This window comes from Pinus tabuliformis, chromosome 3_2 (assembly GCF_031772625.1).
Source record: "Pinus tabuliformis cultivar Carrire ecotype Pingquan chromosome 3_2, CPIR1, whole genome shotgun sequence".
Lineage (NCBI taxonomy): Eukaryota > Viridiplantae > Streptophyta > Pinopsida > Pinales > Pinaceae > Pinus > Pinus tabuliformis.
In genome coordinates, this window is record NC_142302.1 from 187598284 (window position 1) to 187617525 (window position 19242).

General features: G+C 42.3%; 1 protein-coding gene across 1 annotated transcript in view; it reads left to right on the forward strand.

Moving 5' to 3' along the window:
- The window catches only part of LOC149180406 (cycloartenol synthase-like), a 303462-nt gene that overhangs the window by 134282 nt on the left and 149938 nt on the right, over positions 1–19242 (forward strand). The window contains exon 10 of the mRNA XM_089413870.1: positions 15606–15853. Within this exon, the coding sequence (XP_089269996.1) occupies positions 15606–15853 (248 nt within the window). The remainder of the gene's footprint in view (positions 1–15605; positions 15854–19242) is intronic.

Consider the following 19242-nt stretch of genomic DNA (forward strand, 5'->3'; position numbering starts at 1 on the left):
TACAGATCTGAGTTATTTTTTTGTGCAAGCCTATTTCTTTCAAAGCAAAATTTGTTAAGGTTTGGTACAGTCATCCTGAAAGAGGAATTTTAAGCAGGCAGCTACATTTTTTTGTGTCAGACTTCTATATTGTCTTTGGGAAAATGGCCACGCTCACCAATCTGATGTTAGAAGGAAATCAACGCTTTAATGGCAGCAACTATAACATTTGGAAACAAAGAATGCTGACCATTTTTGAATACAGGCGTCTTGATTAACTCATTTTGGGCAAAGAGCCTCGTCCCGGTACAGCTGGTACCGATCAAGATAAATTTGATGATCGAAATCGAGAGGCTGTTATGCTTCTCAAGCTCTCTATCGCTGATGATCAGTTACCACAGATTCCTTCTGGCAAGACCGCTGCTGAAATCTGGCAACAGTTGAAAGAACTGCACGAGACATCTGACAAAAGCAGAGCATTTTTTCTCAAAAATCAGTTGTTCTCCATCATGATGGATGAACAAATGTCTTTACAGGAACATCTCAACAGAATTAAAGACATTCGAGATCAGCTCGAAGCCATTGGTCGGACCATGGAGGAAGAAGATATGGTAGTCATTACTCTGAAAAGTCTACCGAAATCTTATGAACACTTCATAGAAACACTCAACATTACGACCACAAATGTTGATCTGAAGTTTCCAGATTTATGTACCAAACTTCTGCAGCAGGATCAGTGGAAACAGCAGTTTGGTAGTGGTGCTTCATCAGTGCCCTCGGAAAATGCATTTGCTGCAAAATACCAGTCCTCTCAGTCCTTTCAGCAGAAAGGCTCTTCTCAGCCTCTTGATCCTGCTAGGAAGAAAAGTGTGTAGTGTAATTACTGTCACAGGTTCGGTCACATGAAGAAAGATTGCCGATAGAGGATTGCTTCTGAACAGAAGAAACAGGGAGGGCCACATCAGACAGCAAATGTTGCAGAACATTCCGAGCAGACAGATTCTGCCTTTTACGCCTTTATGGCTAAAAGATCTTCAGAACATGTTCCTTCCTCTGCATGGTACATTGATTCTGGTGCATCACGCCACTTCTCTCACAGGCGTGACTGGTTTATTGACTTCTCACCTTTCAGTGATTCCGTGGTATTTGGTGGAGGTGAAAAGTACACTGTAGCTGGCAGGGGTACAGTTCAAATTCAGTCTGGTGGACGCACACTCATATTTCTGAATGTATACTATGTTCCTGGTATGGAGATTAATCTGCTATCTGTCAGCTAGATTATGAGGAATTCTCCTCAGCTTGATGTTGTGTTCAGTGCACACAAGTGCTCCATCATTGACAGGGAGACCAGTCTAACAGTTGCTGTTGGCCTAGAGGACCATGGTCTATACAGGCTACTTGACACCGGTGACTCTCCAGAAGTGGCTCTAGCAGCACGTGTCTCTCCCATCAGCACTCTATGGCATCAGCGATATGGGCATCTAAATATGCAGTATCTCTCTCAGCTCTCTCGGGAGGGACTTGTGTCAGGATTACCTGATATTCAGACTCAGCAGTTGGGGGTATGCAGCGCCTGTCAAGCGGGAAAGCAACATCGGTCTTCATTAAAAAATGGAGAATCTTGGCGTGCATCTAAGGTACTTCAGTTACTTCACGCTGATATTTGTGGTCCTATGAATACAACTTCTATCACTGCTTGCAAATATTTTTTACTTATTGTAGATGACTTCAGTAGAAAGATGTGGGTGTATTTTTTAAAAAATAAATCTGATGCTCTTAGTACCTTTCAGAAGTTTAAAACCTTAGTTGAAAAAGAATCTGGTTATAATATCATGACCCTTAGGACCGACAATGGGGGGGAATTTTGTTCCTCAGCTTTTGCCAACCTCTGTGATATTCATGGCATCAAACGTCAATTAACCACTCCTTACACTCCCCAGCAGAACAGTGTTGTCGAGCGTCGCAACCGCACGGTTGTTGAAATGGCTCGTTCCATGTTACAACACAGGAGTGTTCCAAACAAATTCTGGGCTGAAGCAGTATTTACTGCTGTTTACCTTCTTAACCGATCACCTACTCAGGCTGTTAAAGGGAAGACTCCTGAAGAAGTTTGGTCTGGTCGTAAGCCTAAGATCAGTCACCTCAAAGTATTTGGCTCAGTTGCATATGTTTGGATTCCACCTGCTAAGCGCTCTAAGTTGGATTCCAAAAGCCAGAAACTCATGATGACAGGTTACAGTGATCATCACAAGGCCTATAGGCTGATAGATATAACCACTGGTCGTCTAAGCTTCAGTCGAGATGTAGTATTTGATGAAGACCGAGGATTCTTTCAGTCTTCTTCTTCTAAGCAGCGTTCTGAGGATCAGCCTCACAGTGTTCTTCTTCCGGTCGGTCCACCTGATGGGAGGGATGATGTAGCATCAGTATTTGATAATACTCTATCTGAGCTTCCTCCAGCAACTAACCCTCCCCTTGTTGCCCCTATGGCTCTTGAGTCTTCTCCACCTCCTCCTGATATTGGTTCCTCTACTCCTGATATTGGTTCTTCTACTCTTCGGCCTAAATGGTGGGCTAAAACCATTGGTGATCTCCGGGGTGATGAGCTCCTTGAAGGTAGAACTTCTAGACATAAGAACAGACAACAGTCTACAGTCAATTTTGCTCTTATGGCTAACCTACACAGTATTTTTGAGCCTCAAACCTATTCAGAGGCTAAGGGTACATCTGAGTGGGAACAGGCTATGGAAGCCGAATTCCAGAGTCTTCAGAAGAATCATACATGGACACTCTCTGATCTTCCTGCCGAAAAAAAGCCCATAGGCTGCAAATGGGTGTATAAAGTGAAATACAAAGCTGATGGAACCATAGACAAGTATAAAGCTCGTCTTGTGGCTCGAGGGTTCTCACAGAAGGAAGGCATCGACTATGAGGAGACTTTTGCTCCTACAGCCAAGATGAGTACCATAAGGCTTGTCCTTGCCCTAGCAGCTCAGTTCAATTGGAAAGTTCATCAGATGGATGTAAAGAGTGCTTTCCTAAATGGTGATCTCCAAGAAGAAGTCTACATGACGCAGCCTCCAGGATTCAAGGTTGCTGGTCAAGAACAGAAAGTGTGTCGGTTAGCTAAAGCAATCTATGGATTGAAACAAGCTCCTCGGGCTTGGTACATGAAAATTGATCAGTACCTGACAAATCAGGGTTTTCAGCGGAGCCCATTTGATGCAAACCTGTATATCAAGCATACTGGTGATGATATCTTGTTTGTGGTTGTCTATGTGGATGACCTTATCATTACTGGCAGCTCTGCACATTTGATCCATGGGATCAAACAAGATCTATGCAGCACTTTTGAGATGACAGACTTGGGACTTCTTCATTACTGTCTGGGGGTTGAAGTTTGGCAGACTGAAAATCAGATCTTTCTCTCTCAGTCCAAGTATGCCAAAAATCTTGTGGAAAGGTTCAGAATGCAGGATTGCAAACCGGCCACGACTCCTATGGAACCAGGGCTCAAACTTTCAGCACAGTCACCCTCTCCCCTTGTGGATGAAACTTTATTCAGGCAATTAGTGGGCAGTCTCATCTATCTTACTGCTACCAGACCTGACATCAGTTTTGCAGTAAGCTACATTTCCCGCTTCATGTCAGCTCCTAAAGCTGATCATTGGATAGCAGCAAAGCGAGTGCTACGATATGTGCGTGGTACTTCTGATTATGGCCTCTTATATACTCGCAGTTCCAATCCTATTCTCAGTGGCTACACTGACTCTGACTGGGCAGGTTCGGTTGATGACCGTAAATCTACAGCTGGGTATGTGTTTAGTCTAGGATCTGGTGCTGTTACTTGGACTAGTAAGAAGCAACAGGCAGTGGCTCTCTCCTCAACAGAAGCTGAGTATCGGGGAGCAGTTAAGGCATCCTGTGAGGCAGTTTGGCTTCGACGTATGCTTGCAGATATGCATGTTTTCCAGACAGGGCCTACTTCTTTGTTTTGTGATAATCAGGGAGTGCTCAAACTTGCCAAGAATCCAGTCTTTCATGAACGAACAAAGCATGTGGAAACTCATTGCCACTACATTCGCCAGCTGGTTGAAGACGGCTCAGTTCAGTTGCAATATGTTCCCACAACAGAGCAGCCCGCTGATATTTTCACCAAGCCTCTTGGCCCTGATAAATTTGTAAAATTCCGAGGGTCTATTGGTGTTGTAAATAGATTGAGCATTAAGGGAGGGTATTAGAATATTTCTATTTAGTATTTAATGCTCATTCTTTTAGCTGTTGCTATTTTTATTCTTTTAGCAGTTTCTTAGATGAAACTGATTGTTCCCATATTCTACATAGAAACCTGATGTTTCTATTATTGTAAATATCTCTGTATTATCATTGAGCTGTTGGCTCATTCCTAATTGATTTTATTCGATATTCTTTTACATGCGTGTTTCGCACTGTTTTAAACATTATTTGTATAGTTGTAGCAATCTTTCCATCCCGGTGGGAACCTATGTTATGCTTGTGTTATATGCCTTTATACATGGCTTTCCTGTCATTGGCATTGTAAAAATAATTCAATAAATTGTATAAGTTTGGTCAAGGATACATGGGAAGTTGTTCTGGAAGCTTGTATTGTAATTGTTTCAATTTGAGTTAGCACTTTCGTATAGGAGCAACACATTTGTCCTTGTTACAACAAAATCCAGCACCCCCATATGATGTAAAGCCCCAGGTATCAAGGAACTAGTTTTGTGCAAAATAGGAAAACTACTTGCTGACCACACTTTGTCAACAATTCAAGGAAGCAGAGTACAAAGAAGTGGAGAAAATTTTTCAGAGATCAAAGTCATATGCCAGCATGAAGTTATCATTGTAAACCCAATTTGTGCAATGTCTATTGTAAATGATGCTAGTATGCCCGTATAATTATGTAACAACACCTAGGTACGCCTTTGATTTTGGCAAAGGATTTCATCCTTGGAAGTTTTTTAACCTCCCCGAATTATGTGTGTTTGTGGACACACCTAATTGACAAAGTTTCTCTTTCAGCTATAACCCCAAAGCTAAAGTGGAATTATTTAACAAGGTCTTAGGTGAGTCCCAGTGTCATCGAGTCTGATGTAAAAGTGTGTCTAGGAATAATTTTAGTGCATGGTCCCTCATAGTGAGACACCATGGCTAAATTATTTTATTATAAAGTTTAAACACACTTGGTTTCATACTAGATCATATTTTGTTGCAGAATTGGGTAATGTCTTGAGGGTTTGGCCTAAATGTGTATTTCCCTTTCTAAGGGTTGATCTAATTGTAATATTTTGATGTAAAAATATTTTAGTGCATGGTCCCTCATAGTCAAACACCATGGTTAAAATATTTGAGGGTGGAAAAAATTATTATCCCCTCTAGAGTAAATTAATTATTTTTTTTGGCTAAATTAAATAAAAATCCTAAGCCAGAAAATTAATTAATTTTAAGTCAGAAAATGATTATAGAGAAATAAATTTTTCTCCAAGTGGAAAATAATAAAAAATTCGTGGGTAAAAAAGAAGTTAATTTTTGGAGGTCCCCATGTGATGTTCCTAAACAGGAAATTAAGTGATAATCCAATTAAACAAATAGTGCAACAGTGGAAAATTAAAAACATTTAGCAAACACCCATGAGACACTGTAATACTGGAACTACTGAGACATATATTATGAAATATGAGAGAATGAGTACAATATATAAATGGGGTAGTGCACTTGGGACCAAACCTAGGTGGTAGAATAGCTGGAAAGATGGCTCCTCAATTGCTGCTCTACTATGCTCTGCGCTGTCCCAGTAAATTGCTAATCTGTTGACTTCGGCCTACTGGAAAGTGCCAAAAAATTGCCCAAAAAATTCTGCCCTTTTAGCCTTAGACTCCTTGAACAAAACCTAGAAAAACGCAGAGGGGAATTTCTCTGATTTTGACTTTGGATTTTCGGCCTCTTGGGAGCTGCTCCCTGGCTACTGCTGCCAAATTCGATTTGCAAGAAAAGGCTTGCAAATCCACTTGGAAACACTCCTAAAATGATGCTTTCCCTTGTACTATTTGATCCCTTGCTTCTTGGATGGTCTTTGGCCCTGATCACTGCTCAATCAAGCCCCATGAATTTGCTGCTGGAGGCCACTGTGCCGGCTCTCTACATAGAAATGTATACTGCTGCATGCACTGGCTGCAAACACTGATAAAATACCCTCAGTCGTCCATATTCTTTTCTCTCGAAAACTCCCAGCAAATTAGTGGCTCCTTGGCTGGGTGAATCAACCTTTGTGTATTTCTAGCTGCCCAGAAAACACGCAATCCCTTCCTCTGCGTGGCTGGCTGAGCTGTGAATCACTATTGGAAACTCCTGCAATCTCTGTGGAATGGCCTCCCTAGTGCGGGTAGGGATAGCCCCTCGAAGTAGAGGTTGAATCTTCCTTGCAGTAGACTCGTGGCTAAACAGTAGGTAGACTCGCTAAACAACAGAGCGTACAAAGTGAGTTTGTTTGTCAAACATTCAGAATCCTTGGAAAATGAGAGCTCCATCCTCTTGTATCACCTTGGGCTCCCTTAGCCTCTTGTGGGCCCCTCCTTCCACTAGCTCGAATTCCCTCCAACGTCATCCTTGGCCAAATTCGAATTATGCATATGGTGGCCCCCACATTCCACTAGCTGTGAAAAATAATTCGAACTGCCTATATTTCCTAAGTTTCTGCATGTGGGGTCCTCCTAAACCAAAATTATTGTTAAAATTGTGTTGTTGCATCCTGTGACTAATTCATTTGAGAAGGGACATGACAATTCTCGCCTCCCAAATGTTGCTTGCCCTCAAGCAACCTCAAAGCCCGGTGCTTTAGTATGTGCTCACCCTCCCAAGTGGCATCCTCATCCGGTAAATTCTTCAAGCGTACCAAGAACTCCGTGATGGTTCTGCTTATTTTTCTTTCCCTGCTCTCCAATATGGCCTCTAGTTCCAACACCAAATGGCCCTCATCATCCAATGGGGGTAAATTAGCTGTTGTAGTCACCTGTTGTCCTGCACCTTCTTCAGGCATGAGACATGGAACACGCTATGGATCCTGCTTCCTGGAGGTAATGCTAGCTCATAGGTCATCTCCCCAACCTGCCTGGTCACCTGGTAGGGCCCATATAAGCGTGGCTATAGCTTCTCGGCCCCCTTCTGTTTCAGCATGGACTGTCTGTAAGGCTGCAACCGGAGGTACACTAGGTCCCCCTCCTCAAAGTGCCTCTCTATCTTGTGCTGATCTGCATACAGTTTTTGTTGATTCTGGGCTGTCGCTAGATTATCCTTGAGAGCTTTGAGGATATCTTGGTTCTCTTGGACCTAGTCTTTGGCCTTTGGGACGCAACTATCTCCGAAAATAATATCAGCAAAAGTTAGAGCATCATAACCATAAAGGGAATGGAAAGGAGTCATACCAATAGACATGTGGTGTGTGGTGTTGTAGTAGAACTCGCCCAAGTGCAACCACCGAATCCATGTCCTCTGCTGACTCGTCACATAGTTCCTCAGGTACCCCTCCAACCACTGGTTGATCCTCTCAGTTTGGCCGTTCGTCTGAGGGTGTGCTGACCCATCACATAGTTCCTCAGGTACCCCTCCAACCACTGGTTGATCCTCTCTGTTTGGCCGTTCGTCTGAGGGTGGTAACTAGTGCGAGGAGTAAGCTCCGTCCCAACCAACCTGAAGAGCTCCTACCAAAAACCACCCATAAATATGCTGTCTCTGTTTCTAACAATGTTCTTGGGGAGTCCAAGTAGTAGGAAAACCTCCCGGAAGAACAACTCGGTGACCTAGGTAGCCGTGAATCTAGTGAGGATGGCAAAGAAATGGGCAAATTTGGTCAGCCTATCGATTACCACATATATGCAATATTTCCCCTATACTGTGGGGAGCTCAGTGATGAAATTCATCGAGATACTTTCCCATTTTCCCTCTGGAATGGGAAGTATGTAATAGCCCTGCAAGGTGAGTTAGCTCCCACTTGTCAGGCTGGCAGGCCTCACACTCCCTTATGTGTTGCAACACGTCCTCCTTGAGGCCTTTCCACGTGAACCTCTCCCGAACAGCCATGTAAGTCTTCTGGAACCCTTGGTGTCCAGACAGTGGTGAATCGTGAACTGCCTGGAGTACCCCATCCCTCAACTGTGAGCTAGGTACTAAGTAAATGCGCCCCTTGTAATAGATGACCTCATCCATCATATGGTAACGCTCATCTGCATGTGCCCCCTCTAGCACTTCGCAGGCCTTCCTGTCCTTGGAGTACTCAACCAACAACTGAGCCTTCCAATCCTGGTAGATGCTCATAAGAGATAACCCAATCGGTCTCCTGGATAGAGCATCGACCACCACGTGCTTGCCCCGCAATACTCAATATCAAAGTCATAGGCCTGCACCTTGCTGACCCATCTCTGCTGCCCCATGAAATGTTGAAGACTGTTGTGATCAGTTTTCACTTGGAATCAGTTACCCACCAAGTACTAGCGGAACTTGGCCAATGCATGCATGATGGCCAGCATCTCCTTGTCATATATGGAATATGACAACTCATGTGGTAGGAGCTTTTGTCTCTCGAACGCTGTGGGGTGCCCCTCTTGTGACAAAACTGCTCCAACTCCCACCCTTGATGCATCACACTCCACCGTGAATGGCTGTGAATGGCTAGGGAAAATCCGGGAGTGCTAAGACAGGGCAACTACTCATCACCTCCTTAAGGCGATCGAAAGCAGCCTGTGCTCCCTTACTCCATGCGAAGGCCCCTTTCTTGGTCAAGTCGGTCAAGGGTGCTGCCAGCTACGAGAACCCTTTGACAAACTTCCTTTAGTAAGTGAAAATACCCAAGAAGCCTCTCAGCGTAGTCATGTCTCGAGGTATTGGCCAATCCCGGATGGCCCTGATCTTCTCCTCATGAACCTTCACCCCATCTGCTCCAATGATATGCCCGAGATAAAGCATCTTTGTCAATCCAAACTCGCATTTGGAGAGCTTGGCATAGAACTGTTGCTCCTCCAGAATGCGCAGTACCTCCTCCAAGTGTTCGAGGTGCTCCTCCCATGTCCAGCTATAGATCAAAATGTCGTCAAAGAACACTAGCACAAACCTTCTTAGTTGCCCTCGAAAGATGTGGTTCGTGCAAGACTGAAATGTGGCGGGAGTGTTGGTCAGCCCAAACGGCATGACCAAAAACTCAAAGTGCCCATAGTGGCACCAAAACGCTGTCTTCGGGATGTCCTCATCCCGACTCTGCTTTGGTGGTACCTCGAACACAAATCGATCTTAGAGAAGTACTTGGCTCCTCTAAGCTCATCAATGGGGGAATGGGGTACTGGTTCTTGATGGTTTTCCTGTTAAGGGCTTTGTAGTCTATGCACATCTTGAGGGTCCCATCCTTCTTCTTCACCAACACTACGGAATAAGCAAAAGGACTGGAACTAGGCCTAATGTGACCCAAAGCAAGTAACTCTTGAATAGCTTTCTCTATCTCGTCCTTATAGGCTTTCGGGTGACTGTAAGGAGTAGAGATGACTGCCTGTATGCTCGACTCAATGTTGTGCTCAAACCCTCTATCTGGTGGCTGCCCTGGTGGAATGCCCCCAAACACCATTGCGTACTTGTCCAGAAGAGCTTGTATGTCTACCGGTGGTGATTGTGCCTGTCGCCCAGCCTCTGAGATCCCCAACTCGATTGCCCATGCGATGTCCCCATGTCGAAGATCTGCCTCCATCCTGTGGGTTGAAACTATTTGAGGCGGATAAGACTGCATGCCTCTCAAAACCACCAGTTTGTCGTTCAGCCCCATGAACTCCGTCTCAGGTTTCCTCCAATCAGTCGTAACTCTCCCAAGGGAATACAACCACTAGACACCCATCACCACATTGGTGTCTAGCACATCGACCACAAAGAACTGGTCCGTCATCGAGTAGTTTCCCATAACTACTGTCAAGGAGGGTACGTATCTGGTACACTGGATGGTACGGTCACCCGACACTAGGATAGAGAATCCCTCAAACTCTGCCGTGGTCAGGCCCCTCCTCTGGACCAGTTGTGCATCTATGAAGTTGTGGGTAGCCCCACTGTCCACTAGTACCGACACCCTCTATCCCTGTACCGTACCTCTGATCTATAGTGTCAAAAACTTAGGAATCCCGCATAGAGAAGGAAGGACTCCCCTTGATGAGGCAAGAGATGCCCCTCCCTGTGGAGGTGATGGCCGTCTGTCCTCCGAACTCTCTCCATCTGTCCCACCATAATCTTTCTCCACCTCGTCCTCCTGGTCACTGTCAAAAAAGACCTCAATGTAGTGTGCTCCACCCGCTATGCACCTGTGGCCTGGTGCCTAGGGCTTCCTGCATGTGAAGCATAGCTTCCTCCTCCTAAGGTCCTTCCACGTCTCCTCATCTAGTTGCTCCCTCCCCTGCATGGTCCTCGGTGGCGGGGGTGTAGTCTCGTGCCCTTTCTGTGGGAAAGGGGTCCATGCATGAAATGGTGCTCTGGTCTTTGGGATGGCCCCCTGTAAATCTTTGGCGCACACCATTTCCTCTTGCGGCATAGAGGGTCTGTGTGACTTCACCAGTGCACACAGAGGCTCAAGTAAACCCTTAATTAAGGTGTATACCCTCCTGGCCTTGGATAGATCCGGGACCATCACTGGCACACGTAGAAAATCAGAAAAATACTACTCTGGGTTTCCTGTTTGGCGTAGTTGTGTCAGCTCCATGAAGGATGCCTTCGGATCCCTTTGATCAAACCGCTCCACCATCCTCCTGGTGAAGTCCTCATATGAAACTATTTGGGCATGCCCCAAAGTGGTTAGGCCGTGAAACCACCAGTCATGGGCTTCCCCCTCCAAGTGCAGCGCTGCCATCTTAATGGCCGCCCGTTCTGTCATCCGGTTGAGCTGAAAGTATGTGTCCATCTTTTCAACCCAAGCCGTGGTTGTGCACTTGTCAATGCCATCAAATGTAGGGAAGTACATCCTCCCTATAGTTCTCTGTAGCTCATAGTTTTGGGTCCCCTTGTCCTCCGTACCCCTTGTTCCTCTCACTTTGTTTGAGCTTGCAGTAATCTCTGAAGGAGAGGGCTTCTTTGAAATCTTCGTCCATCGCTTGCCACTCTCTGAAGTAATCCCCCATTTGGGGAGTTTCTTCCTCCCTTGTTGGTTTGATCTGTGCCATTGGCATGAAGGAGGGTAGTGTGGCCCTAGTGGGCTCACTCACTGAAGGGCAATGCGTTGCTGGTGAGGGATGATCGAAGGGCTAATAAGCCCTAGAGGTCTCTCCACACAAAAACCCTCTAGGTGTGGCTCTGTCTTGGCTCTGTGATTTGATCTCCTCTAGCATGTCTTTTCGCCCTTTGGCCAAGTCACTCAGAGCGCTCAAGAGGCTATCGAAAGCGATCTCCTCCCTGCTCTTGGGCTCTCTAGCCACTGTTTTCCCTCTTTCCTCCATGTCTGGTGTAATTTCCAGCTTCCTTTCTCTGCTCCTGTACCTCTGCCTCCGGTAAGTGATGTTCTCCTGGTCTTCTCCTCTCATAGGAAACCAACCCCACAGTTGAGCCAAGAATTAGGCTCTGATACCACTATAATGTTCCTAAACAGGAAATTAAGTGATAATTCAATTAAACAAATAGTGCAACAGTGGAAAATTAAAAACATTTAGCAAACACCCATGAGACACTGTAATATTGGAACTGCTGAGCCATATATTATGAAATATGAGAGCATGAGTACAATATATAAATGGGGTAGTGCACTTGGGCTTGTCTCAAGGACAAGTTGGACCAAACCTAGGTGGTGGAATAGCTGGAAAGATGGCTGCTCAATTGCTGCTCTACTATGCTCTGCGCTGTCCCAGTAAATTGCTAATTTGCTGACTTCAACCTGCTGGAAAGTGCCCAAAAACTACCTAGAGAATTTTGCCCTTTTAGCCTGAGACTCATTGGACAAAACCTAGAAAAACCCAGAAAGGAATTTCTCTGATTTTGATTTTGGATTTTCGGCCTCTTGGACGCTGCTCCCTGGCTACTACTGCCAAATTCGATTTGCAGGAAAAAGCCTGCAAATCCACCTGGAAACACTCCTAAAATGCTGCTTTCCCCTGTACTATCTGATTCCTTGCTTCCTGGATGGCCTTTGGCCCTGATGGCTGCTCAACCAAGCCCCACGAATTTGCTACTGGAGGCCACTGCGCAGTCTCTCTGCCCAGAAATGTATATTGCTGGGTGTACTGGTTGGATGGCTGCAAACACTGATAAAATACCCTCAGTCCTCCATATTCTTTTCTCCCAGAAACTCCTAGCAAGTTAGTGGTTCCTTGGCTGGTTGAATCAACCTCTGCGTATTTCTGGTTGCCTAGAAAACACGCAGTCCCTTCCTTTGCGTGGTTAGATGAGCTGTGAAGCACTGCTGGAAACTCCTACAATCTTTGTGGAATGGCCCCCCTAGGGTGGGCACAGATAGTCCCCCGAAGTAGAGGTTGAATCTTCCATGTGGAAGACTTGTGGCTAAACAGCAGGTAGACTCGCTAAACAACAGAGCGTACAAGAGTGAGTTTGTTTGTCAAATATTCAGAATCGTGAAAAATGGGAGCTTCATCCTTTTTATCACTTTGGGCTCCTTTAGCCCCTTGTGGGCCCCTCCTTCCACTAGCTCGAATTCCCTCCAATGTCCTCCTTGGCCAAATTCAAATTATGCATGTGGTGGCCCCCACATTCCACTAGCTGCCAAAAATAATTCGAATTGCCTATAGTTCCTAAGTTTCTGCGTGTGGGGTCTTCCTCTTAAACCAAAATTGCTGCCAAAATTGTGTTGTTGCATCCTGTGACTAATTCATTTGAGAAGGGACATGACACCTCATCGAGGGAAAAATGGATATTCTAAGAAAATTTGAGCCATTGGACCTTGGTGGTTAAGTTAGTCAATTTTTTGGGGAAATTAATCCAAAATATTAATTTTTGGATTAATTAAAAATGAGTTTTAAGAAAAATTCAAATTGAAAATAATCTTGACTATTTAAAATAACTTGATCATCTTTTAATCTCCACGGTCAAATTTTTATTTTGCGGAAAAATTTGAATTTTTCCTCAATATAAAAATTCGACTGTGGAGATTAAAATATGATCAAGTTATTTTCAATGGTCAAGATTATTTTGATGAGGATAAAACCAACTGTTATTTTCCACTTGGAGGGATTTTCTCTATATGAAGAAGCTATTGAGCTCTCTTTGGACAATCGTTGGACGAGAATTTTTTTGTAACGTTGGTATTGAGCTACTGCTCTGCTGGGAACATTTTTTATCATAATATAAAGACTTTGGGGTTCAGTTCATGGTGTTCTTCTATCTACTGATCTGTGGTATGCGTTACCCTATATTGTGCTGAATAATTTTCAAATTGTTATTTTATATGTCGGTGATAAGAACGTTCTGTTGGTACGAGTTATCTTAGGTGATTTGATTTACCATATGATCTAACAGTTTTATCTTGAGAAATGTTACAAATATTAAATTATATAAAATAAAAGGAATATAAATAATAAATAATCAAAATATTGATTATTTAATTATTTATTAGTTAAATGAAAAGGCATGGCTAAAAGACATGTCCAATCAGGAAAGGAGACCTGCCTAAGTATATAAGCATACCCTCATTGTAACATTCAATCATCTTTGTACATTTTATATATATTAATAAAATATTATAAATACATTTGTGTATTTTATATCTAAGAGCACAAACAATTATAAGTTTTGTCATTTCAGTTGTATCAAATCCATGAAAGCCTTTGGACGTTATCCGTTACACAATATGCCATTTAGTTTACGTCATGAAATCATTGAGCAGTTAAGTGAAATTTAAGAAACATTTCAGCAATTTAAAAAATCATGTACAAAATTTACAACATGTCTAAAAGAAGAATACATTGACATGGAGGAGACTAACAATAAAGAATGCCCAAATCAAGGAAGTGATGTTGAACATGATGAAATAGGAACTCCTCAGGGTAACATGAAAGAAACTGAAAATCAAAGTGGATACGTGACAACTAAGATGAAGAAGTTCTTCGCCAAGATGACAAAATGTCGAAAAGCATTAATTGCACTACCCATGAGCCAACTTTTGATAAGAGGATTTCATCAGGGCAAGCTTCTAATATTGCAATGGATGAAACTGGCAAGAAGAAAGTGATTAATAAGCCCGTTGAATATGTAAATCCTATGGACAATGTATGGTCTGTGGACATTGGTCAAGTCACTGAAAAGTTTAATAAATTAGAATTAAGTGGCTCAGTACCCAGTCGAGTAGATGCAGAATCAGATGCAACTATCAGAGATTTTAAGATACAACTGAAATACTTAGTGGGGGTAATTTTTCTGTGAACAACTTGGATGCTGGCAACAATGTTCCTGTAATCAAGAGTCAGGCTGTTCATCAGGATGAAAGTCAAACCAAGGATATTTATAACTCTGAATCATATTCGGAAAACTGTCTGTCTGTATGTGATATTAACCATGGGCAATCCAATGACATTGTCAGTGTTGTGGGAATTTGTGAATCAAACAATCTTTTTCAAAGCTCACCAACGATTGAGGAAATAAAAGGTGAGGAGTTATCTTTGGCTACTGAGTTAAGCACAACTCCTGATGAACCACATGAAAAACACTTGAGCTCAGATGTAAGTGTTCAAGAGCTATCTTTTCTAGCTTTGGATGGAGAATTGAAACTGCTTGAGGCCAAAGTTAAAAAAAAAACCTGCAGAAGACCTGGAGATTCAAGTGTCTGATGTTGACCCAGAACGAGAGTGTAATTTTTGTGACACATGCAACACATATATCGTAAGTTTCCACAGAAGCTGTGATGATTGTAAGTATGATCTTTGTTCTTCTTGCTGTTGTGAGCTTAGGGAAGAGATACCACAACAATTAGTTAACAGGGAGCGCTCTGATTTCCCCATTATATGCGAGTCTTGTCTCGGTGATAACCCTTACGTGCAAATGACGAAGGCAAATTTTGACAAAGAGTGTAAAATTTGCTCCAGACCATTTATAGTTTTTAGTTGGGGACCAGGTCGCGATGTAAGGTACATAAAAATAAAGGTTTGCCAAACATGCTGTAAACTCAAAAACGTTTGTCAAGTGTGTCTGCTTGATCTCAAATATGGATTGCCAGTCCAAGTTCAAGATACAACCTTGGCCATTAACTCCAATGAGGCTATTTTGAGGAGTGATGTTAATAGAGAGTATTTTGCTAGGGAACAGGATCACAAGGCTAGAGCAGGAATAGATTATGAATCATCATATGGAAAGGTTTGTCCAAATGATACAATATTGAAGCTTCAAAGGACAACACCATATTACAAAAGAAACCGTGCTCATGTATGTAGTTTCTATGTTCGTGGTGAGTGTACACGTGGTGCTGAATGTCCATATCGACATGAGATGCCTATAACAGGGGAGATTTCTCAGTAGAATATAAATGATCAATATTATGGAGTAAATGATCCAGTTACAACAAGGTTGCTGAATAAAGATGGTGAGATGCCATCTCTTGTTCTTCCTTAAGATGAGAGTATAAAGACTCTGTATGTGGGCGGGTTTGATTCAAGGGTTACTGAAGCTGATCTTAAGGACAATTTCTACGCATATGGTGAAATTGAGTCTATCAGACTTGTCTTTCAAAGAGCATGTGCATTTGTTACATATACAACCAGAGAAGGGGCTGAGAAAGCAACAGAGAATTTGTTGAACAAGCTAGTTATAAAAGGCTTGAGATTAAAGCTTTTGTGGGGAAAGCCACAGGCTCCTAAACCAGAAGTTGAGCATCAAGGAGATGAAGCTGCAAAATTTATTAGTGGTATGCTTCCAAGAGCTGTTGTTTCACAACACCAAAGGCAACAACAACCACAGAACAGTCAGGAGTAGTCTTCTCTAAATTACCTCGATATTCCTCCTCCACCACCAACTATTATCACAGGATACTTTCCTGATGATTTAATACTGCCATTATACAATGGGATTCTTTTTTGCAACAGATCATTCTACTGTTGCTCGTAATCCGACATTGTGCGTTTCAACATACCATTGGAGGGAAACAATTCAGCTATAGTGCCCATGCCCATTCCTGTTTTTCTTGTACCATTCCCTGAAATAGTTCAGAACCAAGAGGACTACGACGCCTTGTATTTCCCACAAATCATCAACTGCAGGTCACGTCTATTATTAGTCTTTGACAAAACGAGAAGGTGAGGTGGAAATAGGGTGGTTATTATGGTTTGGGAGATAAAATTAAGGACGACGACCTTGTTCTTCCCTCAAACTCACAGTCATGGGAATGAGTGAAGATTACGCAAGTGCTGCAATTACTTTGCAAGGAATGGATGGATAAGCATTCGAAATATGGTAACTCTAATTGCTGTGTAGGTGTTGGAGATCACATGTGCTTCATAGCTTCAACCACCATCTCTGAGCGAAGAGTGATAGAGGTGCTTGAATACGATCTAATTAATAACACATGGAATTGGCTTCCGAGTAGTGTGACAAATTATTCCTCCACCACTAAGTTGACGTCCAACACAACTCTTCCGCTTGTCTGTCTGCGTAAAACCCTGTCCGCACCCCGCCACACTTTCGATGCTTCCCACCGTACCGCCAACACCACTGTTCCAACTGCGACGTCCCAACAACCATTGACCATCACATTCCCCAACACTCATCCCTATCCACGTCTGTCCCTTCCGGCGCATATCTTGCCTGACGACTGGCTAAACACCCGACCACTATCCCAACAGGAAACCCTACCTGCCCGATCGCTTTTCCAACACCGTCTAACCTGCCGTTTTGTTAGCGTCTGACCCACTGTTTTGTATTGACTGCGAGTGAAATGGTGTGATCCATGTTTAACCTTTCGAACCATTGCAACTAGTAACTATATATTATATATAGTTACAAACTGTATAATTTAATTAATTAATTTATATAAAAAAAATTATAATAATAATAAATTATTATTATTAAAAGAAAAAGTGGGGGAGGGGGAATAGATAACCTTGGTTTCAAGACAGTGTTACCAGCAAATTATACAAGTTGAGGTACCAATGATGTCGAGTTACATATGCTGAGATGACAAACGCAAGATGAAGAAAATTGTCAGCAATATAGCTTTGAGGACAATTGTTTTGAAGGAAGAGGCAATGTTACGAATATAAAATTATATAAAATAAAATAAATATAAATAATAAATAATCAAAATAATGATTATTTAAAATTTAAATAGTCATTAGTTAAGTGAAAAGGCATGTCTAAAAGGCATGCCCAATCATGAAGGGACACCTGCCTAGGTATATAAGTAGGCCCTCATTGTAACATTCAATTATCCTTGTACATTATATATATATATATATATATATATATTAATAAAATATTATAAAGACATTCGTGTATTTTATATATAAGAGCACAAACAATTATAAGTTTTGTTGTTTCAAGAAAATTATAGAGATTTACAGGTACGCTAGCCCTTGGGATCTAAGTTCACAAACTGTGGGGAAGAGCCGACCTTGTTTGGGCTCTAAGATTGTGCTGTTGTAAATTATTTTGCAGAAGGGTTTTAACTTTTGGCCAATTTATCTTTTGAAATTATCCATCAATTGCCATTTATTTAAAAAATATTTTCAAAATTATTATTTGATCTTGGGCTAAAAAGAATTAATATGCTAATGAGAGCTTGTAATTTTATTTTGTAAATATTGTACATTTGTAAATATTTTGTAAATTATTTTTCTAACCCTTGTTATTTTGCAACACTTAGTATTTGGGGTTTTAAATTTTTTGTATATATATTTGGGGTTTGGAATTCTTTTATTCATTTGTGTAGGTGATATTTCCAGGGTTCGAAGCAACAAATTATTTCTGGTTTATTCGTCCAAGCAAGGAAGGCTGATCTAGGTCCTTGAGGGTAAAATCTAGCCTCCCCAGCTTCCAGAAACTCAACGTCCAACTGAAGAAGGAAGCCGTCAGGCCATTCTAGGCTATCCGTGGCCATTTTCAGTCTTCTTCCTTTAGGCAGCAGGCCCTTAAGGGCTGTAACCCTTGTTGTCTATCCTTTTAGGGGCCTCGGCCCCCCTCTTACCCCTTGCTGCAGGCCTTAAAGGGCCTTTCCCTTTTGCTGCGACCCTTTTAAGGTTTTCCCTTGCCATGTGTCAGCCTTTTAGGGCTTGGTGTCAGCCCTTGTGGGCATGTTTCCCTTAGCCGTGGCCTTTTCCAGCCTCTTTTGGCCTATCATTGCCCTTCTTTGGCCTCTAGCCTCATTATTTGGCTCATCTAGCCCAAGTGTTGTGGTTTTCCTAGCCTTGTAGCCTTGCCCTAGCCCTATATTCGGTTTGTAGAGATTGTCTTGCTAACATTGTGGTTGCAGGAAGTGGAAGTCATCTCCAAGCCTTCTAGCCCTCAACTGGGCCCTTATGTCTCTTGATTTGCTTCTCTATCCATCGTTTGCATCTCTGTTTTGCTACAACTATCTATTCAGTCCTATAACACTAATAAAAAACATTAAAAGTGACCAAAAGGTCAATTAATAATCACTTAACTTCATTAATTAATCTTTGGAGCTCATTTAGTATTAATTGTTTGGCATCTTGTTGAGTTTTGGAGGAATGAATCACTGATTTTCTGAATTGATATAGGTCTGATATATGCTCTTTTAAAGTCTGACCTGAATGACAAAAGTCTGATCTATAGCTTACAAGTGGTCACAAAATAATTGACGGTCATTGGAAGGTTTCTTGTTTCAATTCTCTAAACTCATTGTGACATATTGTATCAGTTTCTAAGGGCTGATATAATAAATCTAAAGTCTGAGTCTGATATAAATTTGCAGACTTTTGAATATAATATTGCAGCAGCAATAAATTGCATATGAGGCTCTAAAAATAACTAGGAAACAAATCTAAGTCACGAGCATTCTTTGTTGAAGTGATTTGGGCTTAGAGCTTGGTCAAAAGTTCATTGGTGTCTTGTCATTTTTTTTGCATCAGGATTTTTCATTCATCTTTTGGCATCTTTGCATTTTGCATACAAGTGCCAATTTGGCAATCTTGCTTAAAGGACATAATTGGCATATGTGTTATGACTCTCTCTCTAAAGAGCTCTAAGTAAAAGTTGCACACTTAAGTTGTTATTGAGAAACATCTGAGGAAAATTGTCTAAAGTTTGCTAACAAATTGGAAGAAAGTGCTTGTTATTGTT